The sequence below is a fragment of the Podarcis raffonei genome, chromosome 2 (genome assembly GCF_027172205.1).
Source record: "Podarcis raffonei isolate rPodRaf1 chromosome 2, rPodRaf1.pri, whole genome shotgun sequence".
In the NCBI taxonomy this organism is placed as follows: Eukaryota; Metazoa; Chordata; class Lepidosauria; order Squamata; family Lacertidae; genus Podarcis; species Podarcis raffonei.
Window position 1 is genome coordinate 111,808,911 of NC_070603.1, and position 27,566 is coordinate 111,836,476.

The window sequence follows — 27,566 nt, forward strand, 5'->3', positions numbered from 1 at the left end:
GGCGTCTAAGTCACTGGACTGTAGTCATACAGTCGCACGCTCAGCTCCGGCCAGACTATCGCATCATCCCGCTGAGAGGAGCACAGCTCCATCGAGTAAGATCAGCGTGGCTGGAGGCCAGATGCGGCTGGCGCTGACCTTTGCAGCTGCTGCTGCTGGATCCGGGAAGACAATGGACAATAGACACACTCGGGGTTAGCGGCGGAAGGAAAAGCAGGATTAAAAGGCAGCTGGACAAAAAGAGTCTTGCGCTGAGGCCTGCCTGTATTTCTCACCCCAGTCAACGTGGCAGGGCTGAGCAGATCAGGGTCTGCTGGTAGGGTGATCTGTAACCAAACAGCATGGGTGGCTTTTTGTGCGCAAAAACTTGATATTAATTAATGGGTTTACTTATTGGCACCATTCATAACTGTTTTAGTATGGCGTTTTTAAATTGGCATAGCAGTTGTCCATCTGGCATGTTGAGAGCCCCTTCGGGGCAGTTATTTCTTTGAAGCGTAGCATACAAACAGATGAATCAAATTGAATTAAATAACAATAATAATAATGGCGGCGGCGGCAGCAACAACAGCAAAATGACTTTTTGTTAGGCTGCACAAACGAAGAAAGCTAACCAGGAGTACGGCTTTTTGTGTTAAGGGACGAAACTGAGCTTTATGTATTTATCATTTCATTTATATCCCGCCTGGTTAGACTGAGAGGCAGTGACTGGCCCAAGATGAGCTTCGTGGCCAAGTGAAGATTTGATCTCCCAGGTCCTAGTCTGGACACTCTAACCACCACAACACAGCAGTTGTCCCTGCAGGCTTGCTGGGAAAAGACCTGCACTTCCAAGCCTTTTCAAAATTTAGTTACGAGTTCAGTGTTACTAATTGCGCTGATCTTAAACCAGAATTTCAATGCAGGCAAGTCTCCCAGGCCACCTTTTCCAGAGCTAGCAGTCCTGGCATAGCAGCAAGGGCCCAGAGTGGTGCTAATGTCCCCCCTGCCCCTGCCTGGGGCAATTAATTGTCCACTTGCCTCACTGAAGTGCCACTCTGCAGCTAATTGAGCCAGAAGGACTGCAGCTATTTCCTGGAAGTCAGTGGCAAAGTTGCCAGGGGGACGTCTTCTCTTCAGTTAATCAGTGATCATAGAATCATAGAGTTGGAAGAGACCACAAGGGCCATCGAGTCCAACCCCCTGCCAAGCAGGAAACACCATCAGAGCACTCCTGACATATGGTTGTCAAGCCTCTGCTTAAAGACCTCCAAAGAAGGAGACTCCTTCTTTGATAAATGGCACAAGGTTCTTATGAGATAGTTGGAGATGACTCATCCTTCGTTCCCCCCCCTCCAGCCAGAGGGAGGGAGAAAAGCAAGAAAAACAATCAAAAGCATTTTGGGAGGCTGACTAAAAGTTTTTCAGCAAGATGGGCTGGGAAAGAGAGACTGCTGGACACGTTTTGAGGTGCTATCGACACTGGCGGAGGAAGGGGGTGCGGTGGGTGCAGTCCGCACCAGGTGTCATCCCTGAGGGGGGTGACATCGCCGCCCCCCCGGATGCTTGCTGCGGGTGGCGCCCCCCTGGGACACTAGCCGCTACAGGCAGCTAGCCCTGCCCCCAGGTGCACAGCAGCTAGCTCTGCCTCTGGCTCTGGACACATTTTGAGGTGCTCAAAACATTTTTAGTTTTGGAAGGCAGGGAGGAAGAAAAAGCCCAGCCAGGGTGGGCTAAACACACACACACACACACACAGAGAGAGAGAGAGAGCGAGAGAGAGAGAGGGACACAGGCAGTAATCTTGGCTTTTATTATAAGCGGAGGATCTTGGTGGCAGAAAGGACGATGGGGGCAACTCCTTGGCAAAGAGTTAGACAAGGCACCGTGCTGAGGCCTTAATACACAGCAAGCAGGGCAAGAGGTGGGATAGGCACAAACAAGGGGCTTCTCCGTTAGGTACAGGGTCAGGTGTGCTCCACCTACAATCAAGCGTGCTTCATCTTGGGAGTGAGCAGCAGGCAAGCCAACATGATTTGTGGCACGAGGGAAGAGGGCAAAGGCGACACAGCGGTGTCTGGCTACTCACAGCTCACTCTGGGAAGCTCAGACATGGCTCAAAACAGCTGAAATGTAAGGACAAGACCAGAGTCTGGCAGCAGAAAAGTGGGTGGGTGGGGGAGCTCTTTAAATGGTCCTCTATTGGGGTTTCCCATCCTGAATGAAGCAAGAGCCGATTGTCTCTGTTTTGGCAGCCATCCTCGGAGGGCCAACCCGCCTCACGGCAAAGATTGCCAAGGCAGATCTGAACGCAACAGGCGAACCATGTGGCGCAGAGTCTCCATGTCCCACTGCGGCTGGAATGCTCTCCTTCAGGAAAGCTCCCTGCATGCAGAAAACTAGCATGTCAAGGGGAAAGGCTAGGCCAAAGCCACAGCCAGGTTTCTGCAAGTACCATATAACCCTCTTGGCCCAGAATCCGAACTAGTAAAAGGACAGCAGCACCTGTCATCTTGATTGTGTATCCCACAAGCCCTTCCTTCACCCGCCTCCTATCCCAGCCACAGGACTGGTGGCAACGTAGGATTGTTCCAGAAGCTAACACAGATATAAGGCACAATCAGATGTTGATTTTAAAGGGGGGGGGGAATAAATATGCATTCATTATACATCTCGTCTCTGTTAATACGCACCTACCAGAACAGCGTTTGGCCACCTGCCCACTGTGCCAAATGCTGTGTGGAACATGCTTTTGGCTTCATATATTTGTGGCTTAGTGCAGAGCGGCTGTAAAAACATGCCCCTTGAAAAAGCGAGATAGTATGTGTTTGTGTGTTTTTAAAAAAGTATAAAAGCAACAACAAAAGGGAGCAAGATTATTTGAATTCTGCCAAGTGGGGGGCATCTCAGCCATGCCCAAGAACTATGGCACAAAGGGAGAAGGGGCTGAATTAGCGTGGGCATACATACACAGAAAAATATAAGTGGTTTTAGGTCTATGGAGCTAGCAAGAACTGTGTCCATGCCCGTTCTTTCAGCATCGGCCGGTAGTGTAGGACTGACCCTCTAAAACGTCTCCACTCGCAGAAGGCAGTTCCTTAGAAGATCCACTGGACCCACCTTACATAAACTCAAAACTCTTACAAGTTCTTGTTGGCAAAGCACCCGGGAACAAACCAACCTCTAAAGGGCAGGCCTTGGATTCCCCTTCCTCCCAGATTCCTCCTTGCTGCCTCCCCAGTAATTCCAGCAGCAGATTCTTCCTTAAATTCTCCAAGAAAGGTCACTTGCAGGAGGTACATGGTGACCCAACGAGCTCAGGCAACAAAGCACAGAAGTGGCGTCAACGGTGCAGTTGGTGGGGGAACGAGCGCAACAGAAGCGTGGCGTGACAAGCGGTGATGGGTGCCAGGGTGCTGACAAGGTACACGTTGGGGTTGACACTGGGAGACAGCAAGGGTGACAGACCTCAGCAGTTTCAAGGATTGTTGGCCAACATGCAACAGTCGAGTCCATTAAAGGTTTGGCGATTACAGGAGGGCTCAGGATGGGGAAGAACTCTATATATGGACACATACAAGATGACGAGGGTCACGCTCAGGAAGGATTTCCCCCTCTCCCTCCCCCTCCGCAAGTCTTCCGCATTCAGTTCATCCGTCTTGGCTTCTGCTGATTCATCTGCTGGTAAGACGGAAAAGACAAAGTGGGACGGATTAAGCCCACGCCGTAGGAAAAGGGGAGGTAAGCAAAAGCACCCGAGGTTCCTCAAATCCCACTCTCTCCTTGGATAACTGAGGAGCTGCGATTCAAAAACTCCCAACCCCACGATCTTTCCTCCTTCCGCAGAATATGGCTCCCAGGTTCCCCTTGCTGGCGTTGGGGAGAAAGGGGGCAGGGATGGCTCCTTACTCGTGCTTTAAAACGCCTTCCCACTGTAAAATTGCCAGTGACCAGATAAGTCTTCTCTCCCCATTGCCCTCATCTAAGAATCAGTGGTCTGTTATGTGGGATGTGAAACACAAGAGCAGTCAAGTACAACATTCCTAGAGTGAACATGTTTACACATGGGGAGGGATGTTTGTCCACCCAGCAGGTAAACTTCCTGTTTCCCTCTGGGCTGGGACAGACCTCCTCTGCATGTGACTAGAGGTGGGCGTGGCCTCACCTGTGCAGGTAATGACAAAAGCACAGGGCAGGGCAGCCATCTTTCCATCTTTCACCACATGCATCGAAGAAGCAACATCTACTGAGCGAAAGATGCTCTCTTGGCTCCCAGTCTTCTTAAGAGATAGATTCCAAGTGTATGTTACTTCATTAAGCTAAGTCTGCCTTCTGGGATCTGATTGTGAACAGAATGTGAGTAAACTCTTTTTATACTTTTGTAAAAGACTGCGTCGTCTCTTCTATTTTATGAGGGAATAAGGGGAAATTACCAGAATAGTTATTATTGAGGCTTTAGCGAGCCTGAGCAAACGCTTCCGTTGCAAACTTAAAATAAAGGGGAATGTTTTACTCTGCTGAAATTGGGGAACTTGTTAACACAAGTTGGATAAGGATATAATCAGACAATATATCCTCTCCTGCATCCCTGAACATTCCCACATGTTAGGGCAAATGGGGCACTGCCTCACTCAGCCACCTGCCTGCTTCCCCACTTACAAACTGCCGAAGAGGTGCTTTGGCTGTCGGCTTCCTCCTCCTCAGTGTTGCCTAGGTAGAATTCAGCAGGGAGGGAGGAGGATGGGGAACAAAACCAGAAGGAGTTGGCTCCGCCCACCGTTGACTGGCTCCGCCCACTCTCTGCCACCCTGCCATCTACCCTCCTGGGGGGGGGAGGGATCCAGCCCCCCCCGTTAAGGACCTAGCAGCTCTGGCTTGGTACCTGAGAGATGCTAACGCCAGTGAGTTTCTCCACGGTGTCAGGCAGCCTGCTCATGATTTCCAGCACCTCCCCAGTTATCTTGGCAGCCCCCATGTCCCCAGGTCCGCTCGATACCATGGTGATCTTCTTCACCGAAGTCAGGGGCTTGCTGATCTCGTCGGCCATCTGTCAGCAGAAGGAAACAGTAGAATACAGTCGTAATTTGGATCCCGAACGCTCTGGAACTCGGGACGTTTTGGCTCCTGAACGCCGCAAACCCAGAAGTGATTGTTCCGGTTTGCAAACGTTCTTTTGGAACCTGAACGTCCCATTGGGCTTCCGCGGCTTCTGATTGGCTGCAGGAGCTTCCTGCAGCCAATCAGGAGCCACAATTTGGTTTGCGAACGTTTTGGAAGTTGAACGGACTTCTGGAACGGATTCTGTTCGACTTCCAAGGTACGACAGTATGCACATTTACATGTGTTTGTTTGTATGTGTGTGCGTATCTCTCCCTGTATATTTATCTTTTTCTTTCTCTCTCTCATATTTGGCAGAGAATCCGGTAACTGGCACAAAACTGGACGGCTCTGCCAGAATCACGAGCCTCTGAACAGAATCAAGAACAAAAACAAACATCTAAGTTCTAGAATGCTGTGACGTTTAGTTGATTAACTGAAACTTAGTTGGTCTCTAAGGTGCTACTGGAAGGAATTTTTTAATTTTGTTTTGACTATGGCAGACCAACACGGCTACCTATCTGTAACTATATATATAGTTTTCATCCCCCAAAAGTTTTTGATTTGAGTTTCTACTGAAATGAGGCTGCATTTTAATGTTGTATTTTAATCTTGTTTTTAAGTTGTATTTTAATCAATTGTTTTTATACCTGGTGTTAGCCACCCTGAGCCCGGTCTTGGCTGGGGAGGGCGGGGTATAAATAAAACATATGATGTATAAACATGGTCCAAATACATTTTTTACCAGAAGGAATTATAAAAAACGGAATTATACAAGAAACGGCAAACAGGTTATTAAAACCACTCTCTGGACCAGGTTTGCTCTCTATCCTGCTGCCATTACTGACACCTTCCGTATTTGTTTGCAGTATAAAAAGGTAAAGGGACCCCTGATCATTAGGTCCAGTCGTGACCGACTCATCTCACTTTATTGGCCAAGGGAGCCAGTGTACAGCTTCCGGGTCATGTGGACAGAATGACTAAGCCGCTTCTGGCGAAGCAGAGGAGCGCACGGAAACGCCGTTTACCTTCCCGCTAGAGTGGTACCTATTTATCTACTTGCACTTTGACGTGCTTTCGAACTGCTAGGTTGGCAGGTGCAGGGAGCGAGCAACGGGAGCTCACCCCGTCACGGGGATTTGAACCGCTGACCTTCTGATCGGCAAGTCCTAGGCTCTGTGGTTTAACCCACAGCGGCACCCGCGTCCCGTGTTTGAGGTATAGTGTCCACTTATTGAGAGAGCGGGGACTCACCTCCGGAATCTTCTCCAGAAGCATGTCCACCATGGCTACTTCCTGGTACTGCTGGAAGGCCTCTGCCTTCTTTGCCATCTGCTGGGCATCAGCCCGGGCCTTGGCCTCAATAGCGAAGGCCTCAGCCTCACCCTTCACCTGCAGACAAGGAGCAAAAAGGACCAGGCGTTGGCTTCCATTCCTCCTGCCCGGAAACATTCCTCCCACAACGCGGGAGAACGGGGACACACACTCACCCGGATGGCCTCTGCTTCAGCCTCTGCCTGCATGATCAGCTGTGTCCTGTGGGAGAAGAAAGAAGGAGGTCTTCATGGCTGCCCCCTGCTCCCCACAGCCAAAAAAGGGGGGTCTTATTCGCAACCTTTTTGCCTCACAAAACGGAGGTTGAAACCAGGAGGGTCAAGGATATAGGAAGCTCAGGGTGTGGGAACACATTATTATTGTTATTGTTATTGTTATTGTTATTGTTATACCACCCTTCATCCAAAGATCTTAGGATGGTTCATAGCATATCAACATGTTGTTGTTTAGTCGTTTAGTCGTGTCCGACTCTTCATGACCCCATGGACCAGAGCACGCCAGGCACCTCTGTCCTCCACTACCTCCCGCAGTTTGGTCAAACTCATGCTGGTAACCTCGAAAACACTATCCAACCATCTCGTCCTCTGTCGCCCCCTTCTCCTTGTGCCCTCCATCTTTCCCAGCATCAGTGTCTTCTCCAGGGAGTCTTCTCTTCTCATGAGGTGGCCAAAGTACTGGAGCCTCAGCTTCACGATCTGTCCTTCCAGTGAGCACTCAGGGCTGATTTCCTTAAGAATGGATGCGTTTGATCTTCTTGCAGTCCATGGGACTCTCAAGAGTCTTCTCCAGCACCATAATTCAAAAGCATCAATTCTTTGGCGATCAGCCTTCTTTATGGTCCAGCTCTCACTTCCATACATCACTACTGGGAAAACCATGGCTTTAACTATACGGACCTTTGTTGGCAAGGTGACGTCTCTACTTCTCAAGATGCTGTCTAGGCCTGTCATTGCCCTTCTCCCAAGAAGCAGGCGTCTTTTAATTTCATGGCTGCTGTCACCATCTGCAGTGATCATGGAGCCCAAGAAAGTAAAATCTCTCACTGCCTCCATTTCTTCCCCTTCTATTTGCCAGGAGGTGATGGGACCAGTGGCCATGATCTTCGTTTTTTTGATGTTGAGCTTCAGACCATATTTTGCGCTCTCCTCTTTCACCCTCATTAAAAGGTTCTTTAATTCCTCCTCACTTTCTGCCATCAAGGTTGTGTCATCTGCATATCTGAGGTTGTTGATATTTCTTCCGGCAATCTTAATTCCAGCTTGGGATTCATCCAGCCCAGCCTTTCGCATGATGTATTCTGCATATAAATTAAATAAGCAGGGAGATAAAATACAGCCTTGTCGTACTCCTTTCCCAATTTTGAACCAATCAGTTGTTCCATATCCAGTTCTAACTGTAGCTTCTTGTCCCACATAGAGATTTCTCAGGAGACAGATGAGGTGATCAGGCACTCCCATTTCTTTAAGAACTTGCCATAGTTTTCTGTGGTCGACACAGTCAAAGGCTTTTGCATAGTCAATGAAGCAGAAGTAGATGTCTTTCTGGAACTCTCTAGCTTTCTCCATAATCCAGCGCATGTTTGCAATTTGGTCTCTGGTTCCTCTGCCTCTTCTAAATCCAGCTTGCACTTCTGGGAGTTCTCTATCCACATACTGCTTGAGCCTTCCTTGTAGAATTTTAAGCATAACCTTGCTAGCGTGTGAAATGAGTGCAATTGTGCGGTAGTTGGAACATTCTTTGGCACTGCCCTTCTTTGGGATTGGGATGTAGACTGATCTTCTCCAATCTTCTGGCCACTGCTGAGTTTTCTCTCTCTCTATATATATCTGTATAGAATTGTGTGTGTGCACATGCATGTAAGGATTTTTGTGTTTTGTGCATAATTTGGCAGAAAACTAATTGCAAATCTCAGGAAAAGGAACAGTTTACTGCCTGTACCTCTCGGCCTCCGCCAGTTTCTCCAGCCGGAAGCGCTCTGCCTCAGCGGGCTTCTTGACCTTCGCCTCCAGCTCACGCTCCTTGCGGATCATCTCCTGCTCCTGTATCTGAATCTGCTGGGCTCGCTCCACCACCAGCACCTGCATTTTTTCTTCCTCGATCTTCTGCTTCGTCTTGGCTACCTGCAGAGCATGGAAGAGAGACAGGAGGGAGAGGCTCGGGGTCAGAGAGCGGCTTGCGGGGTTTGGTCAAGCAGGCGGAGCCTTGGAATCTGGAGGAAGCAGGAACTACAGAAGCAGAAAACTACAGTTTAGCATGCCAAGAGTGAGCCTACCATTCCCTTGGGCTAGCGCACTCCCTTCACCTGGTGTGGATGTGAGTTTGAACCGTTCTGCTTGTCCCAGGATGGTCTGAGCAGTTTTCTACTTGACCCACGCTTTCTAGACGTGGCTTCAAGCTGTTTTCCCCTGGTCCCGCTCCTTCCCCAGGGAAAACCTGCTCTTTAGTTTTAAATTAGAGTGAATGGCAATCTGGAGAAAACCCAAGTTGCTGTTTGCTCTGACTGAGCACTAGAGAGCGGTTTTCCGGGGGCGGGGGGGAAGCAGCGAGACAAGAGGAAGTGGTTACAGTGGTACCTCGGGTTACAGACGCTTCAGGTTGCAGACACTTCAGATTACAGACTCCGCTAACCCAGAAATAGTACCTCGGGTTAAGAACTTTACCTCAGGATGAGAACAGAAACTGCGCGGTGGCGGCGCAGCCAGTGGCGTAGCGTGGGGGTGCAGGGGGGGCCGGCCGCACCGGGCGCAACATCTGGGGGGGCGCACTCGCACTCACAGCTCTCTGCCCCTATTAAAATCCACGGGTTAGGGGATGCAAATTACTTGCCTTGCCCCGGGTGCTGACAACCCACGCTATGCCACTGGGCGCAGCAGCAGTGGGAGGCACCATTAGCTAAAGTTGTGCTTCAGGTTAAGAATAGTTTCAGGTTAAGAATGGACCTCCGGAACAAATTAAGTTCTTAACCTGAGGTACCACTGTACTCTTAACTACATTTGGTGGAAACAAGTCAGTTTGAAAAAATTTCTCCTCCTCTATCTTTCTTCAGATTTTTCTTTCTTTTCCTTCTCTCTTGCTTTTTCCTTCTTTAAATCTCTTTTTTTGTGTGTTTTATCCCTTCTGACTTTGCTCTTTTTCAGATTAAGTAGCTGTTTTATCTCAGTATGTTAGAAATAGATATTTTGTAATGGGTATGTATTTCTGCGTACTGTATCTCTGAATAAGTATCAACTTTTTTAAAAAAATTAGTCATAAACCTAACGAAGAGGTTTATTCCCACAAAAACAGAACAAATGGAAGGCAAGGAAAAGGGCATTTAGGCAGGATCTTTCTTGGCAAAGGAAAATGTTGAGATTTGGGAGATCATTTTACATTCAGCAGAGAAGGGGAGGGCAGCCTTTTTCAGTCCGTTTTTGGAATAATAAATTTTCAGAGTACTTTTTACAGTTATATCAAAAATTACTGATTGGGTCATACTGTTAGAAAAACATAGACAGATAATTATGAGATTATGTGAGGTTTAATAAGTTAACTGTTTATATTTGGACAACTTTTCTGCTGTACTTTATTGCAGGGAGAAAAATAATCATTTCCTTAATAACAATTTAAACAATTTATTTAACTAAAACAATAACATTACAGTGGTACCTCCGGTTGCGGACGGGATCCATTCCGGAGCTCTGGCTGGATCCTGAGGTTTCCGCAACAGGAGGGACCGCTTCTGCGTATGAGCGCGGCACGATAGAGCGCTTCTGCACATGTGCGCATGGCGAAATCCGGAAAAATACTTCCGGGTTTGTCGCGTTTGCATCCTGAAGGATACGCAACCAGAGGTGTGCATATCCAGAGGTACCACTGTATAGCATATGTATCCATGTTTGTTAACTGATGTGGTTAAACAAACAAAACACACAAAAAACCAGACTTAAGTTTTAGCACACATGAAAAACTTAAAACATATCCTTATTTCCTGATGAATAGCCTTTGGACTATAAGGTAACTTAAACAGAAAACTATCTTTAGAAAGATTTTCTCTCCAGAAGCACTTTATTTTAAGAATCCGATTTAAATAAATAAAAAAATCTGATTTAAATTTTAAAAATCCAAATTCTAAAAAAACCATTGATTTTTATCCACCCTGCTCCTGTGACTTATTTCCCCTTCCTCCGCCCGCCACCTTCCGTAACTGAAGCTTGCCTCACCTGGAGCTGATAGGCCAGGTCAGACTCCGCTTTCCGCGTGTTCACCTCGTAATCGTAAGTGGCTTTCTTCAGCTCGTAGTCCCGCTGGGCTTTGGCCATTTCTGTTTCACTCAAGTACTGAGCAGACAATTTCTCCTGCTTGGCCTTTGCTTCCTGCAGACGGAAACAGGGGCGACAGCTCAGGGACAGAGCACATGATCTGGGTTTAATGATCAGTTTCGGACCCTCCACTTGCACCGGGTTAGAGGGGTTGGGCACAGAAATTTGGCAGGAAAGGGAACACACACACCCCGCCCGGAAAAAAATGGCTCACCTTTAACAAAACAATAACAGCAAATAAAATGATAAGGTAAAGGTAAAGGGGACCCCTGACCATTAGGTTCAGTCATGGCCGACTCTGGGGTTGCGGCGCTCATCTCGCTTTATTGGCCGAGGGAGCCTGCGTACAGCTTCCGGGTCATGTGGCCAGCATGACTAAGCCGCTTCTGGCGAACCAGAGCAGTGCACGGAAACGCCGTTCACCTTCCCGCCGGAGCGGTACCTATTTATCTCCTTGCACTTTGACGTGCTTTCGAACTGCTAGGTTGGCAGGAGCAGGGACCGAGCAACGGGAGCTCACCCCGTCGTGGGGATTCGAACCGCCGACCTTCTGATCGGCAAGTCCTAGGCTCTGTGGTTTAACCCACAGCGCCACCCGCGTCCCTTAATAAAATGCTAGGAAACTTTTAAATGGGGTGAGGCCCACCTTGGGAAAACTCTGACCTTCTGCGTGGAGGATAGAGGCCTCAGGTGCCGAATTCCCAATGGGAATAGTGACGAGAGAAAAGTTCTCGCGATGAAAACCTGAACGGTCCCTGACAACATCACCAGGCAGGAAATCTCAGCCCTCTTTTCCACTCTCCTATTTGAAAACTCCCAAGCTCCAAACAGCTGCACATTTCAAAATGCAGTGCAAGTGCTGTAAGGCCAACTCACATTTCAAAACACACATAAATACAGTCGTGCCTTGGTTCTCAAACGCCTTGGTACTCATACGTTTTGGCTCCTGAACGCCGCAAACCTGGAATGAAGTGTTCCGGTTTGCAAACCAAACGCTTTTCGGGAGCCGAATATCCGATGCAGCTTCAGTTTGAGTGCAGGAAGCTCCTGCAGCCAATTGGAAGCCGTGCCTTGGTTGTCAAATGGTTTCAGGAGTCGAACCGACTCCAGGAACGGATTAAGTTTGAGAACCAAGGTACAACTGTACTTGGTTAGGTGAGTGATTGGGGTGTGTGTATGTGTATGCGTGTGTGTGTGTATGCGTGTGTGTGTGTGTGAGAGAGAGAGAGAGAGAGAGAGAGAAAGAAAGAGATAGGCATAACATTGGAGGAGTGCCTTTGCAAAATATCTCAGCTCCCGCACGGCAGCTGGTATGGGCAACGAGGGGTGACACTTCTATAGCGGTTTACTTACAAGTGTTTCTAAAGCGCTGTCCTGTTCAGGGAAGTTTTTAATGTGTGACATTTTAATGTATTTTTGATCTTTGTTGGAAGCCACCCAGAGTGACTTGGGAAGCCCAGCCAGATGGGCGGGGTACAAAGAATAAATGATTATTATTATTAAAGATTATCGTATCATATCATAATTTTTTTTTAAATTGCTGATGTGGTATCCAAAAATAACACTGAAGCAATAACGCAAGAGGAAAAAGAACCAGCATTATAAAAAAATGGGAATTCAGAAATAAAAAGGAACAATCTTATGAGTTAAGGAAAACCCAGAGGAAAAAATACGTGCAGGATTCACACAAGGAGCCCTGAAGAAGGACTTCTGCTTGCGCAATGGGGTAATAATAAGAAGAATCTTATTATTTAAACCCAGCCCATCTGGCTGGGTTTCCCCAGCCACTTTGGGGGGCTTACAGCATATATAAAAAAATAGTAAAACATGAAGCACTGAAAACGTCCCGATACAGGGCTGCCTCCAGATGTCTTCTAAAAGTCAGGTAGTTGTTTATTTATTTGACATCTGATGGGAGGGCGTTCCACAGGGCAGGCGCCACCACCAAGAAGGCCCTCCGCCTTGTTTCCTGTAACTTGGCTTCTCACAGTGAGGGAACTGCCAGAAGGCCCTCGGAGCTGGACCTCAGTGTCCGGGCTGAACGGTGTGGGTGGAGACGCTCCTTCAGGTATACCGGGCTGAAGCTTTCCTCCCCTCTCCTTTCACTGTACACCCCTGGAACTTTCCTCTGTGGATGGGAGAGGAAAATCCCACCAAAAGGCTTCACAAGATGTCTGAAGCAGCTAACAGGTGGTGGTTCAAATATGGAAAGGGGAACGCACATTACACAGTGCATGAGATACAGCCAATCTCATAGAGGCATTTTGCTACTTTCTGGTGGACCTCTCCAGAGTAAATAGAGAAAATCCAAAAGACCAAGATTAGCAGGAGAGGCCAGTTCACTCTAGGGGCCTGGTCCCAGAGCTCACCTTGATACCAGCATCCCTCTTGGCTTCAGCTTCTCCAATCCTGGCATCCTTCTGCACCTGAGCCGTCCGAGCTTTCCCCAGAGAGTGAAGATAATCCTACAGTTGGCACAAGAGAAGGGGTTAATATTATGGCCAAGAAGTGCAAATATACCAAGGTGTCTTTGACACTGGAATTTGCCATATACTGATTACCACTTGAACATTTTTTTAAAATGCCATTTTCGTCCTGGTATGTAATAATAACAAGAGAAGAAGGAACGGCCAGTAAAACACTAGGTGCAGTGTTCGAAACTCCCATCGCTCCAGGCGCATTTTGTGACAGGGAGTTGCATTCGCGTGAGCAGTTTGTGAGCTCTGGGCACAGTGCTGCGCTTAAGATTTCCAAGTACAGAATGGATGGAAAGAGGATGTGGGTGACGCTGTGGGTTAAACCACAGAGCCTAGGACTTGCTGATCAGAAGGTCGGCAGTTCGAATCCCCGCAACGGGGTGAGCTCCTGTTGCTCGGTCCCTGCTCCTGCCAACCTAGCAGTTCAAAAGCACGTCAAAGTGCAAGTAGATAAATAGGTACTGCTCCGGTGGGAAGGTAAACGGCGTTTCCGTGCGCTGCTCTGGTTCGCCAGAAGCGGCTTAGTCACGCTGGCCACATGACCCGGAAGCTGTACGCCGACTCCCTCGGCCAATAAAGCGAGATGAGCGTTGCCAACCCCAGTCGGCCACAACTAGACCTAATGGTCAGGGGTCACGTTACCTTTTTATGGATGGAAAGAAGGACCTTTTTCTGCCTCCCTGCTTCCAGCTACTCTCTGAAGACTGGAGAAGAGACCCTCTTAAGAATATTAGGGCGGTAAGCAGGGGAAGGAATAAACCATGTGAAAAATGAACATAATATTCTAACTGCAGTTCATTCATTTTTAAGCTTTGTATTCTTGTTATAAAAAAGCGTGCCTAGACATTCCATTCTTGTGCCCATAACCAGGTTTGAGGTTCCATTTAGCTCCTAGCTTTCATATCTGGGAAACTCAGCCAGATGGGCGGGGTATAAATAATAAATTATTATTATATTATTATCTCAGTTTCTAACACTCCCTGGATGCTACCCTGGGCTCCTTTGGGAGGAAGGACAGGATTATATATGTAATAAAAATAAATAAAACAAAACCAAGTAATGTTTTACAACAAAGCACAGAGGAAATAGAGAGCACTGCTTTGTTTCACCAGTGCCTCCGATGAAGTGGATATTGGGAAAAGTACTATTTTAGTGCACCTTATAAATCCTCTCTTCTCTTGTTCTGCGTTGGTGCATTACAGAAATTAGGAAATGTTCCATATTCTCTAACAAAAGAACTATGTTAAGGTTTTTATTGTTTATTGACTTCGCCAATGGAATTCTAACCCTAGTCACTTTATGGAAAAGGGACCAAAGCCCCTGAAATTATATTGATATACTGTATTTTTCGCTCTACAGGACGCACACACATGTCCCCTTAATTTTTGGAGGGGGAAAAGTGTGTGCATCCTATGGAGCGAATGCAGGCTCCTTGGCTTCAGCAATAGCAACGCGAAGCCTCCGAAGCACAGAGGGAGCACTCTCTCTGCGCTCTAGAGGCTTTGAGTTGCTTTCGCTGAAGCCTGGAGAGCGAGAGGGGTCGGTGCGCACTGACTCCTCTCGCTCTCCAGGCTTCAAGGATAGCCACCTGAAGCCTTTGGAGCACAGCGGGAACTCGCGCTGCGCTCCGAAGGCTTCGGGTTCCATTTGCTGAAGCCGGGAGAGCAAGACTCTCCTGGCTTCAGCAGAGAGGGAGAGCTGCACAGCACCCCTTCAGCGAAGCAGGAGGAGAAATGGAAGGGGCTCCGTTTCTCCTGCCACTTGGCTGAAGGGGCGCTGCACAGAGAGGGAGAGAATTTTTTTTTCTTGTTCTTCCCCTCTAAAACAAGGTGTGTCCTATGGTCGGGTGTGTCCTATAGAGCGAAAAATATGGTACCTAAAGCTAGTTCCTAGAGGGACAAAACAGTGGGAGAGAGAGCTGTTACCTTCATGCAGAAGTGGCCAAAGCTCAGAGGTAGAGTGTCTACCTTGCTTGCAGCAATTCCCAGGTTCAGTCTCTGGGTGGGGGTGGGGAAGAATCCCACCTGAAACTCTGGAAAGCTGCTGCTTTCAATGCAGAGACGATACTGAGCTCTGGGTGGACCAGTGATCCGACTTGGTACAAGGCAGCTTCCTGTTTTCTTACCTGGTCATCGTGTATGTCTTTGAGGGTGTAGCTGACCACACTGATCCCCATGTTGACCAGGTCAGAGGAGGCAACTTTGAAGACCTGCTCGGAGAACTTCTGCCGGTCCTTGTATATCTCCTGACGGGCAAACAGAGACAGCAGAGGGTATTATACCCAGAGAGGGAAAAGCAGCCAGAAACAGGAATCGAGTCTAGGCTTGCCCACACTTCCATCCCAACAGCGTCCATTTATTTCAGACTTCCAGGACTTGGTCACTTCCTACAACCGCTCTCAGTTCCAACCTGATAATTGCCACCTGCCCAGATTTTAACTTGTCTGAGTTACAGTGGTACCTCGGGTTAAGAACTTAATTCGTCCCAGAGGTCTGTTCTTAACCTGAAACTGTTCTTAACCTGAGGTACCACTTTAGCTAATGGGGCCTCCTGCCGTCGCCACTCAATTTCTGTTCTCATCCTGAGGTAAAGTTCTTAACCCGAGGTACTACTTCTGGGTTAGTGGAGTCTGTAACCTGAAGCGTCTGTAACCCAAGGTACCACTGTAATTTTAAGATGTATTTTAATTAATTGATGTCTGTTTTTATGCATATTGTGTTGTTTTTATGATGTTAGCCACTCTGAGCCCAGTCTTGGCTGGGATACAACAACAACAACAACAACAACAACAACAACAGTAGTAGTGGAAGACAGGAGTGCCTGGCATGCTCTGGTCCATGGGGTCACAAAGAGTCGGAAACGACTAAACAACAACAACAACACACATTTCCCAGCAGGGGGCAGCATTATGTATACACAATGACCCAAACTCATCCCTTCCAGCAGAGGGCAGCAAAGATTGAACATATTCTAGCAGAGCTCACCTCTACAGTCATGTGGGCCATGATGGCTCTCTGGTGCCCCTCTAGCGTCTCCAAAGCGATCTGGGCAATCTCGAGCTCTGATTTGCCCAGGAACATCTGGCAAGCAGCTGCCAGCATCTCCTTGTTCTGTCCCTGGATCTTCACCTATGTTGGGGGTGGGAGGTGGGGTGGAAAGAGAAGAAAGCTGAGAAAGAGAAAGGATCCCCGCTCCCGTTTCCTCCTGTTTTAGGTAACCTGTTTTAGATTGGAGACATTTTTCCTTTAAGAAGAGGAGCTGTTTCTGGAATTTCTGCAAGCAGGGAGCTGCTGTAGCCCAGAACATATTGCTTTTTGCTAGCCATTAAGTTGGAGGAAATTTAATTAAGGGAACATCAGCACAACGCCGGCGTCGTACTCTAGCATTTATTTAGATGATTATACACTGCCCCCTTTCGCAAGCCACAGGCTGGTTTGCAACAAAGGCAAATGAAAAAAATCCCAGAAAGCAACACAGTTCTTAAAATACAGACTGCAGGCCTTGGTTTTGATATATGGGCTACTTTTAAAATGAGGCTGCATTTTAAATTGCATTTTAACCTGTATTTTAAATTGGTTTTCTCCCCTATTATGTTTTTACTGTAATTTTATTGGTGTTAGCCACCCTGAGCCCAGCTCTGGCCGGGGAGGGTGGGGTATAAATAAATTTATTATTATTATTATGGAAGAAGTGTGGTTTTGCAAGTATTTGGGTCCCAGACTGTAATGCTAAACTTTGAATCCTCCCACTCCCGCCGCCAATATTGTGAGGGCCAGGGGAAGAGCCGAGGCAAATTTTGGAAAGAGGAGAAAGAGAAAGGAAATTAAACGGATCCCCTGCGGGGGGTGGCCAGATCTGTGGCTAGGGAAACCAAGCCAGATGGGCGGGGTGGAAATAATAATTATTATTATAAGAGGAATATAAAATCGTTCCAATGGAGGAAATCAGAAATTGCCTTTTTCTACAGAACAGGGGTGGGCAACATGGGGCCCTCGGCTGAATTTCATGTGGCCCTTGGCCGAGGTTCCTGTAGGAAAAATGGTGCATGTTTGTGACAGAATCAAGGCAGAAGGGAGCTGTCCCGAAAAGGCAGCCCACCCACATTTTGATTCAGTCCAGGCCACTGCCAGCACATGCCCCCTTCCTCTCAGCAGCTGCCCCCTCAAGGAAATACTATAATTAAAAGGGGGTGGGGAAGCATGCTGGGAAATGGTTACCTGAAGGAGCGTCTCCACCTCCATCATTCTCCCCAGACACTAAGGTCCAGCGCTGAGGGCCTTCTGGCGGTTCCCTCGCTGCGAGAAGTGAGGTTACAGGGAACCAGGCAGAGGGCCTTCTCGGTAGTGGCACCCGCCCTGTGGAACGCCCTCCCACCAGATGTCAAAGAGAAAAATAACTACCAAACTTTTAGAAGACATCTGAAGGCAGCCCTGTTTAGGGAAGCTTTTAATGTTTAATAGGTTATTGTATTTTAGTGTTTTGCTGGAAGCCGCCCAGAGTGGCTGGGGGGACCCAGCCAGATGGGCGGGGTATAAATAATAAATTATTATTATTATTATTATTATTATTATTATTATTATTATTATTACCTGGGCAATGCCGGTGACGGAGATGGGGACCCCATGTCGGGTGTATACTTTTTCACTCTTCACATTCAGGGTCAGAGTATTCAGTGAGATCCTGCAGGCAAAGGGAAGGGGAAGGAGAGGGCCAATAAAGAAGAGAAAGACACATACACCCACGTACTTCTCAGTGGTGACCTGGATTCGTTTAAGTTGTCCTGAGAAGCCCAAGCCAGAGGGAGTCAATGTGGCGACCTCCAAATGTTGCTAGACTACAACTCCCACAACCCCTGTGTATTGGCCAAGCCGGCCGGGGCTTCTGGGAGTTGTAGTCTAACCTCATCACCCTGGCTCTCCCTGGGCCTAAGATTGCCAGTCAGATATATATTGTTGACACCGCCAATGTGGCACAACACGCCACTTCTATTCCTTGCTCAATTCAAAGGGCTCTTTTACTGACTGTCCTTCACTTTCACAGGTTTTGTCCCCCGATTGTATTTTTTTAATTGGAATTTTATTTACAACATAACATGACCCCCCCACCCCCCAATACACAAATCCACCCTCATTAAACATGAACATCACATACAATGAGCATAACATACAACAATACAAGCAGCCAAATAAAAGACTTCCTTTATCCTGTATCTGGCCTCCTTATTTACTTCTTATAAACTGTTTCTTTTATGAATAATTATTAAGATTTTTCTAATCATAACTTAAACATCCACAAAGTCTCCTGAAGACATTAATTGAAACAAGTCCAAGTATGTATTTTAGGGCACTGTTTTGTGATGTATTCTCTGCATTTCCCCCATGCTTTTTGAAACTCTTGTCTAGTGTGGTCCCTAATTGCCAGGTTTTGTCTCCTGATTGTAGACACCAGGGATGGATGGATTCATGGATTCAGTACAAACACCTCACTACAACCCAGTGATGTGGATTAAGATGAGAGCGAACGAGTGAGCATGTGATTCACCCAAAGTCACCAAGTGAGATTTATGGCCCAGTGGGGATTTGAACCCAGTTCTCCCAGGTCCTATTCCAGTACTCTAACCACTATGCCATCATGGATCCAAGTCAAAAGACTTCCTTGGGCTGTTCTGACTATTCTCCTGCCATTTCTTCTACGCAAACTGCATTCTTCCCAGAATCCCTTGGCTGGAGGCCCAATCCTGACTTAGATCTAAATCTTGGCTTAGCTGTAACTGAACAACACATCTCTTTACAAGCAGGAGTTTTCATTTTTCTGGTGCTCTTTTAAGCACAAGAATTCAGTGCAAAATCTAACAGGCAGTGATGTTTGGATTTGAGAATTTAATTGTTGTTGTCTGAGCAGGGTGTGTGTGGAGGAGAGCTTGTTTCTAGCCCTCAACAGAAACTCAAAAGATGCCGTTTCTAAGTGCATATTTTTGGTGAAAGAAACTACAGCGTGCAGGAGCGGAGTAAACAAAAGCCACTGTGTTGCAATATTTGGGCTATCTGACTCTGACTGGGGAGACTTGCACTCAGCCAGGTCTAGTGCATGGTAAAGGACGCAAGTGGCGCTGTGGTCTAAACCACTGAGCCTCTTGGGCTTGCCAATCGGAAGGTCAGTGGTTTGAATCCCCGCAACGAGGTGAGTTCCCGTTGCTCTGTCCCAGCTCCTGCCAATCTAGCAGTTCGAAAGCACACCAGCGCAAGTAGATAAATAGGTACTGCTGCAGCGGGAAGGTAAACGGCATTTCTGTGCATTCTGACTTTTGTCACAGTGTCCCATTGCGCCAGAAGCGGTTTAGTCCTGCTGGCCACATGACTTGGAAAGCTGTCTGTGGACAAACGGTGGCTCCCTCAGCCTGAAAGTGAGAGGAGCGCCACAACCTCACAGTCGCCTTTGACTGGACTTAACTGTCCAGGGGTCCTTTACCTTTTGTATCTTTTAGTGCATGGTAGTGCTTTGAATGTATGGAGCAGATGAGGCCTTACTGGTGTCCCTCAGAGAAGGGACTCAATATCCAGGTAGGACAGGAATATGTACACGTTAGCTAGCCTTCAGCAGTCTTCCCAAAGCCCCCTCATCCCTCCCGGGGTGCTGCCCCAGAAGAACTCACCTCTGGATCTGTTGAATACATGGAATCACAAACACGCGTCCTCCAGCTATCATGACAGGGGGACTGCGGCAGAAACCTGAGAGAAAAAGGTTGAGTTGAAGCACCTGAATGCAACACACCAAAATCACTGAAGTAAAGGGGCGTACAGTGCTACCTTGGTTCTCAAACGCCTTGGTACTCAAACAGCTTGAAACCCAAACACTGCAAAACCGGGAGTAAGTGTTCCAGTTTGAGAACTTTTTTCAGAAGCTGAATGTGCTCCATTTTGAGTGTTACGCTTCCGATTTGAGTGCCACACTTCCATTTTGAGTGTTACGCTCAGATCTGTCTGTTTTTGCTACTTATTTTGCATTTTTTGTTTTTGAGGCTCTTTTTTGTTTTGTTTTTGTGACTGTGTGGAACCCAGTTCAGCTACCGACTGATTGATTGTGTGACTGCAGTACATTGATTATTGTTTTCATTTTATGGATCAATGGTCTCGTTACATAGTAGAATTCACGTTAAATTGCTGTTTTAAGGGTTGTTTTTAAAAGTCTGGAACGGATTAATCCATTTTGCATTACAGTGGTACCTTGGGTTACATATGCTTCAGGTTACATACGCTTCAGGTTACAGACTCCGCTAACCCAGAAATAGTACCTCAGGTTAACAACTTTGCTTCAGGATGAGAACAGAAATCGTGCTCGGGTAGCGCGGCAGCAGCTAGAGGCCCCATTAGCTAAAGTGGTACCTCAGGTTAAGAACAGTTTCAGGTTAAGAACGGACCTCTGGAACAAATTAAGTTCTTAACCCGTGGTACCACTGTACTTTCTATGGGAAAGAGTGCCTTGGTTTGGAAGGCTTTGGTTTTGGAACCGAGTTCCGTAAGAGATTGAGTTTGAGAACCAAGGTACCACTGCACTTCCAAAACAACAACAACCCAGCTTGTTTATGATCAGGGGCAGAGAAGAGAAGAGAGAATCATAGAATTGTAGAGCTGGAAGGGACCTCGAGGGTCATCTAGTCCAACCCCCTGCAATGCAGGAATCTCAGCTAAAGCATCCATGACAAGATGGCCGTCTAACCTCTGCTTAAAAACCTCCAAGGAAGGAGAGGCCACAGCCTCCCAAGGGAGACCGTTTCACTGTCAAACAGCAAATGAAAATTGCAAAGGGGGGCATGCACAATATGATTCCCTGGAAAACCCTAAGCAGAGCAGTTGGAAAAATGGAAGGGGTTGGGGGAATCCAAGCCCCGAAATGATTCTGGGGTGAATGGATGGAAGGGCAGAACTACAGCCTGTTTTGAAATACGGTACCTTCTGTAAGCAAGTTGACAGAATCACTGCCCCTGTAAGAAGCTTTTCCCATAACTGGGATGAGATGCGCAGAAGGAAGAGGGCTTTGGGGGGGGGCAGTCCTTTATGCCTGGGGGAAGCCAGGAAGCAGGAACCAAGAGCAACAGCACTTTCCTCTCCAGAGGTTTCCAGGGACAGGGGTTTGTAAATTTCTTTGGTATTCACATTGACTTATATGTTTAAGAAGAAGAAGAAGAAGAGTTTGGATTTGATATCCCGCCTTTCACTCCCCTTCAGGAGTCTCAAAGCGGCTAACATTCTCCTTTCCCTTCCTCCCCCACAATAAACACTCTGTGGGGTGAGTGGGGCTGAGAGACTTCAGAGAAGTGTGACTGGCCCAAGGTCACCCAGCAGCTGCATGTGGAGGAGCGGAGACACGAACCCGGTTCCCCAGATTACGAGACTACAGCTCTTAACCACTACAGCACACTGGCTTAAGAGGTTTCAACAACGCCCATCACCAAGAAAGACAGCAGGGTGGACTTACAAAAGTAAAGCAATATAAAAAAATGTGGCACATGACAAACAGAAGTACATTAAAATAATTCTCACAAGTTGCATGAATTCCAACATCATGAAAACGACTTAGCCCGTCAACCTCTTAAAGGCCAACAAAAAAAGCTGGCCTTTTAACCTTGCATTGAATAGAATTCGAAGGTTATATAATTCTTATACAGTAGTACCTCAGGATCAAACGGGATCCGTTCCGGAGCCCCGTTCACATCCTGAAGCGAATGCAACCTGCGACTGCGCGTGCCGTGATTTGCCACGGAGCGCAACCCGAAAGCGCTCATCCTGAAGCATATTCAACCCGAGGTATGACTGTATACCATTATGAGTTTGTGGACACCAAACCCATTCAACCGCCTGGACCCAGCAAGTGCTAAAATATAGGCCAGGCTTGCTTCCTGTGTCCAGGCAATCGCCTGGGTGATGTGCCATTAAGAAAACAAAGGAAAGAGACCTCTGTGCCAGAAGAGAAATGGGTAGGGCTCCTCCTCCAGCTCTTAAAGATAGTGAGAAGGATGCAGGTTGGTTGTATTGTGACCTAGAAGCAAAACTGTAGGCTGGAAAGCCAGAGAGGCACAGCGCAATGTTTGATTTCTGTCTGAATCCAAAGCTGCAGATATGGGAGAAACAAGATCGGTTTGGGGGTGCTGATGCTGTGAACCCCTCCATCATAGGCTGAGGTGGTATATATGTGTAAATAAAATATAGATCATAAAGGAACCAGAGTTTCTCCTGTGCCTCATGTCCGAAAGGAAACACAAACCCTGGAACTACCAGAATCTCGTACTGCTCCAAGATTGGGGTGGCATGAAATAATATAATAGTGGGACCTATTACACCTATTATTACCTTTACCAGTGGGAGTATATACAGTTTAAAAGAAGAGAAAAAGAGACCTAAATGCAGACACACGCTGCCTGTTAACCTTCCTCATGCAGTATTTTGTCTTATTTAATATCCTGCCCTCAATTTGACCACTTACAGGCAAGCCTACAAAACAAAAGAGTACCAAAAAGAAATCAAAATGTAATCGGAGCAGCAGAATATAAACAGATTAACTCAATTAAAAGGTTGTGAATAAATCATTTTAAAAGGCTGCTATAAGCTCAAGGAAGCCCACATAGAGAAACAGAAAAAAACATCAAGTAGGGAAAAGAAATCCAAGGAGACAAGAAATTCCCAAAACACTTCTTCAGTGAAGATGGAGTGTCCTCAATCGCCTTGCGATAATGAGTATCGGAGGGAAAGGAATATATCCTGAAAGAAGCCATGGCTGGAACACTGAAGAGGCTTGTTCCACGCTGCAACATTTTGTTGCAGGTTCCAGGCGTATACCCACCTCTTTGGTAATAGGGAGGAAGAAGAAGTGTAGAACTCACCTGAGACAACCATGGCCTCATTGGGGCCACAGGTAAAGAACATCCTGAAGCCTGGAGGGTCTATAAAGGAAGAAGAAACGTGGATTATTTCCATGGAGTCCCACCATTCAGCTCTTAATAATAATAATAATAATAATAATAATAATAATAATAATAATAATTATACCTTGTCCAACTGGCTGGGTTTCCCCAACCACTCTGGGCAGCTTCCAGCAAAATATTAAAATACAATAATTTATCAAATATTAAAAGCTTTCCTAAACAGGGCTGCCTTCAGATGTCTTCTAAAAGACAGAGCATTGTTTATTTCCTTGACATCTGCTGGGAGGGCGTTCCACAGGGCGGGCGCCACTACCGAGAAGGCCCTCTGCCTGGTTCCCTGTAACCTCACTTCTCGCAGTGGGGGAACCGCCAGAAGGCCCTTGGTGCTGGACCTCAGTGTCCGGGCTGAATTATGGGAGTGGAGATGCTCCTTCAGGTATACTGGGCCGAGGTCATTTAGGGCTTTAAAGGTCAGCACCAACACTTTGAATTGTGCTCTGAAACATACTGGGAGCCAGTGTAGGTCTTTCAGGATAGGTGTTATATGGTCTCGGCGGCTGTTCCCAGTCACCAGTCTAGCTGCCGCATTCTGAATTAGTTGTAGTTTCCGGGTCACCTTCAAAGGTAGTCCCACGTAGAGCGCATTGCAGTAGTCCAAGCAGGAGATAACTAGAGCATGCACCACTCTGGTGAGACAGTCTCAGCAGGTAGGTTCTCAGCCTGCGTTCCACATGGAGCTGGTAAACAGCTGCCCTGGACACAGAATTGACCTGTGCTTCCATGGACAGCTGTGAGTCCAGAATGACTCCCAGGCTGCGCACCTGGTCCTTCAGGGGCACAGTTACCCCATTCAGGACCAGGGAGTCCTCCACACCCGCCCTCCCCCTGTCCCCCCAAAACAGTACTTCTGTCTTGTCAGGATTCAACCTCAATCTGTTAGCTGCCATCCATCCTCCAACCGCTTTCTGGCCTCCCAAATGTACTAGCTTGCCCACTCAGCTTAAATTAGGCCTGGAAATAAACTGAATGCAGTTTTGTCCCAGGGGAGAATGAACGTGCAGTGCAGGCCAAAAGGAAAGTTAAGGCGTGGCTTAACTTAAGCTCAGCTTTAAAGACAGCGTCGCAAGAATCGCCAAGCTGGATCAGACCAAAGGCTGGATCAAACCGAAGGTGGTCTTAAAAATTGCTGCAACAGGAACTTATAGATTCATTAGAGGTGTACTTGATCCTCCTCAATTCGGAAATGGCTGAATTCACTAATGGAACTCGGATTCCTAGAAGACTCGACCAATGTGATCTGGGTAGAACATGGTTTGGATCGGATCGTGTGATTCCTTTCCAAGGGTTTCTGAGAGCTGTAGGGCTGTCTGATAACAGTTTTGCTTCCTAGTTGTCTAAAAACCTCCAGAACGGTTTATTCTGTTACCCACAACCTGGAACAGTGACTGCAATTGGGGCTTTGAACACAACACAGCAATTTCCCTGGGACTTGCCAATGTTCCATCGCTCTCAGAGGTAACTATATTGGGTGGGGGAACATGCAAAATCTGGAGCCAGCCATGAAAAAGGTGCAAAAACAAACAAACAAACAAATGGAAAACACTGTTAAATAAAGAGAGGCAGTACGGCTGCCCTGGAGCGGCCTTCTTCCCATGTAGACCTGGAAGGAACCAGATTGTGCAGCTGCAGGGGAGTTTTGGGCGGTTTTTTGGGGGGAAACTTTTTGGCTTCCATGGCGCAATGGTGAAGCCCAGAAGGCCTGAGACCAGCACAGCCTCATGGGTTGGCTTTTGTCCTCAAGGACATGTTCCAAAATCCTGTACGCCTCACGGGAGTTGCAGTGGGGCCTACGGAGGCTTCCTGACAGGTGACTCGACGTGGAAACGGTTCATCCTTTTCAGGCAGGAAGCCTGAAAAACCAAGACTTCTATGGGCACCTGCAGAATGGGCACATCTCGGAAAAAGCTGCAAGCAGAGGGATACAGCTGGAGACTTGGGAGAGGGGGGATGCATGCAAGGAGAGGTTGGGTTTGAATGTAGATCCCCGGGGCAACTTTTTGAACATTTGTTTGTTGAGGAGGCCATCTGAACATGCCTTTTAGGGAGGCTCTGGGCAGGCTGTGGCTTTGTACAACATGCGTCTAAAGTGTGCACACACACACACACACATACATCCTGCCAAAAAAACTAATAATAATCCTGGGCACTGTAGTTTGCTAAGGGTGCTGGGATTTGTAGCTCTCTGAGGGGCAAACAACAGCCCATGGGATTCTTTGGGTGAGTGCAAGGGAGGTGTGTGCTAAATGTATAGAGTAGGCAGCCAGGCTACTCTGGCCCCAAGCTGTTCTTATTGCATTTACAGTGGTACCTCAGGTTACAGACGTTTCAGGTTACAGACTCCGCTAACCCAGAAATAGTACCTCAGGTTAAGAACTTTGCTTCAGGATGAGAACAGAAATCGTGTGGCGGCAGCGGGAGGCCCCATTAGCTAAAGTGGTACCTCAGGTTAAGAACAGTTTCAGGTTAAGAACGGACCTCCAGAACAAATTAAGTTCTTAACCTGAGGTACCACTGTATATTCCATGCGTTCTCCAAAGAGCTCGCTCAAGACAGTGTACACGCTCCCGCCCTCCGCTTTATCCTCACAACAACGTTGCGAAGTAGGTTGGGCAGGCAGAGGGTGACTGGCTCCCAGTCAACCAGTGGGATGAGTGGGGCCTTGAACCCTGGTCTGCCAGGTCCTAGTCTAGGGCTCTAACCACTACACCGCAAAGGATCCTGTATACCTGAAGGAGTGTCTCCACCCCCATCATCCAGCCTGGACACTGAGGTCCAGCGCTGAGGGCCTTCTGGCAGTTCCCTCATTGCGAGAAGTGAGGTTACAGGGAACCAGGCAGAAGGCCTTCTCGGTAGTGGCGCCCGCCCTGTGGAACGCCCTCCCAGCAGATGTCAAGGCAATAAACAACTATTTTACTTTTAAAAGACAACTGAAGGCAGCCCTGTTTAGGGAAGTTTTTAATGTCTGATGCCGTATTGTTTTTAATATTCAGTTGGAAGCTGCCCAGAGTGGCTGGGGAAGCCCAGCCAGATGGGCGAGGTATAAATGATAAATGATAATATTATATTATTATGGCTGCTATGGGGAACCTGACACTGCTGGGCCTGCCCGCAGTGGGTCATGGGGTCAGGGATGATGGAAGCGGCAATACCCTACGGCCGCACACACCTGCCCTGTAGGGCTTTGAAAGGAATAACAGAATTTTAGGACGGCAGAGGTGGAAGGGATCTCCGGGGTCATCTATCCCAACCCCCTTGCGATGCAACTATATGCGCGGGAAGCACCAGCACCTTGAATTGTGCTGAACTGGATCAGACAGTGGAATCAGCACAGCTGTCCTTTGATCCAGTTTCCAGGCAGCCCCACCTACACAACGCATTACAGGAGAACCACACACACAAACCCATACAAACAAAGGCACACTCAGCAGCCTTTGACAGCTTCTCAATCCATGCTACATACAAGGATCCCAGAATTTCCCCGCTTCCAAAAAAACAGACCACACTTTTTCAGTAAATGCTTCCAAAGGTCGCCTCAGGCTGCGCATTCGCTCCGGGCGCGGCTGTGTTATTTATTTCCCTTGAAAAGGTGTAATTATTCGGATTGCTGTTGCACATTGCGCTGGGGCGCTTTTGAAGCTTCCCTAAGGCGCGATGAGGACTAGCGGGTTGAGGCGAGATGTGCAGGACGAGGGATGGGGTGGGGAGGCCAGTAGGAGGTGGTCTCCAAAGAAAAACAACAACAACAAGGCCAGCAGGGCCAGGGCCGTTTTAATAGATATATATGCATGCTTAAAAAAGAGAAAAAGAGATTGCAAAGGGCGCATGCGAGATCCCAATGCACGAGGGAGCGCGTGGGTTCTTGCCAGCCACGCACCCGCTTTGCAAATCGGCGCCCCCTTCTCACTCACCCGCTCGCCCGCTGCAGCTGAATCTCCAAGGCGCTCTGCTTGTTTCTTCCTGCCTCCGACAGGCACACCCTTCCTGGCTCTCTGACACCACCACTTTCCCATCAGCCCGCAGTCTGCTGTTTTCTCTCCCCCCCCCCCTTCGCCGGCAGGATCGCATGGAAGAACAAAGAGTATTTGCAGCCACCTGCTGGCTGCTACCTCGCAGTTGCAGGCGCTGCTGAGAGACAAGAGACCACAGGGAAGGGAAAGGTCTTTGCTTTGGGGTGGGGTTTTTTTGGGAGGCTTCTGTTCAGTTTGATTACAAGCATGCGCCATAGCTGTCAATTTACAGATTTGAAAATAAGGGACCAGCAGCCTCGAAAATAAGGGACCAGCAGCCAAAATAAGGGATTTTGGCTTACCTTAGGCGCGAATCCGACACTCACGGAGCCATGCTGCTTCGGCTGCCACTGACTGTGTTTTGCAGGGGGTTGGACTACATGATCCTAAGGGT

The 27,566-nt window shown here is 47.8% G+C and overlaps 1 protein-coding gene across 2 annotated transcripts; it reads right to left on the minus strand.

Annotated features, from left to right (window-relative positions):
* Positions 1-1,773: 1,773 nt before the first annotated feature.
* FLOT1 (flotillin 1) lies at positions 1,774-27,190 on the minus strand. 2 transcript variants are annotated; one of them, XM_053378659.1, is made up of 13 exons: positions 27,074-27,190; positions 23,064-23,123; positions 19,839-19,914; positions 17,776-17,866; positions 16,171-16,314; positions 15,312-15,431; positions 13,079-13,174; positions 10,611-10,763; positions 8,350-8,531; positions 6,567-6,612; positions 6,331-6,468; positions 4,862-5,026; positions 1,774-3,657 (listed from the first exon to the last, which is right to left on the minus strand). In XM_053378659.1, the coding sequence occupies exons 2-13, from the start codon at positions 23,104-23,106 to the stop codon at positions 3,625-3,627; spliced, it is 1,287 nt and encodes a 428-aa protein (XP_053234634.1). In that variant the 5' UTR covers positions 23,107-23,123; positions 27,074-27,190; the 3' UTR covers positions 1,774-3,624. The 2 variants fall into 2 exon arrangements, with proteins under 2 accessions (XP_053234634.1, XP_053234633.1); XM_053378658.1 differs by having other exon boundaries at positions 1,774-3,660; positions 27,074-27,189.
* Positions 27,191-27,566: the final 376 nt, after the last annotated feature.

What these genes read in the sequence shown, in the direction of transcription:
- FLOT1 (XM_053378658.1), bottom strand. Translation starts at nt 23,106, where the DNA reads ATGTTCTTTACCTGTGGCCCCAATGAGGCCATGGTTGTCTCAG. An exon ending in TGTATTCAACAGATCCAGAG is followed by an intron (nt 17,867 to 19,838) that starts GTGAGTTCTTCT and finishes CTTTGCCTGCAG; the next exon opens with GATCTCACTGAATACTCTGA. An exon ending in AAGACATACACGATGACCAG is followed by an intron (nt 13,175 to 15,311) that starts GTAAGAAAACAG and finishes TGCCAACTGTAG; the next exon opens with GATTATCTTCACTCTCTGGG.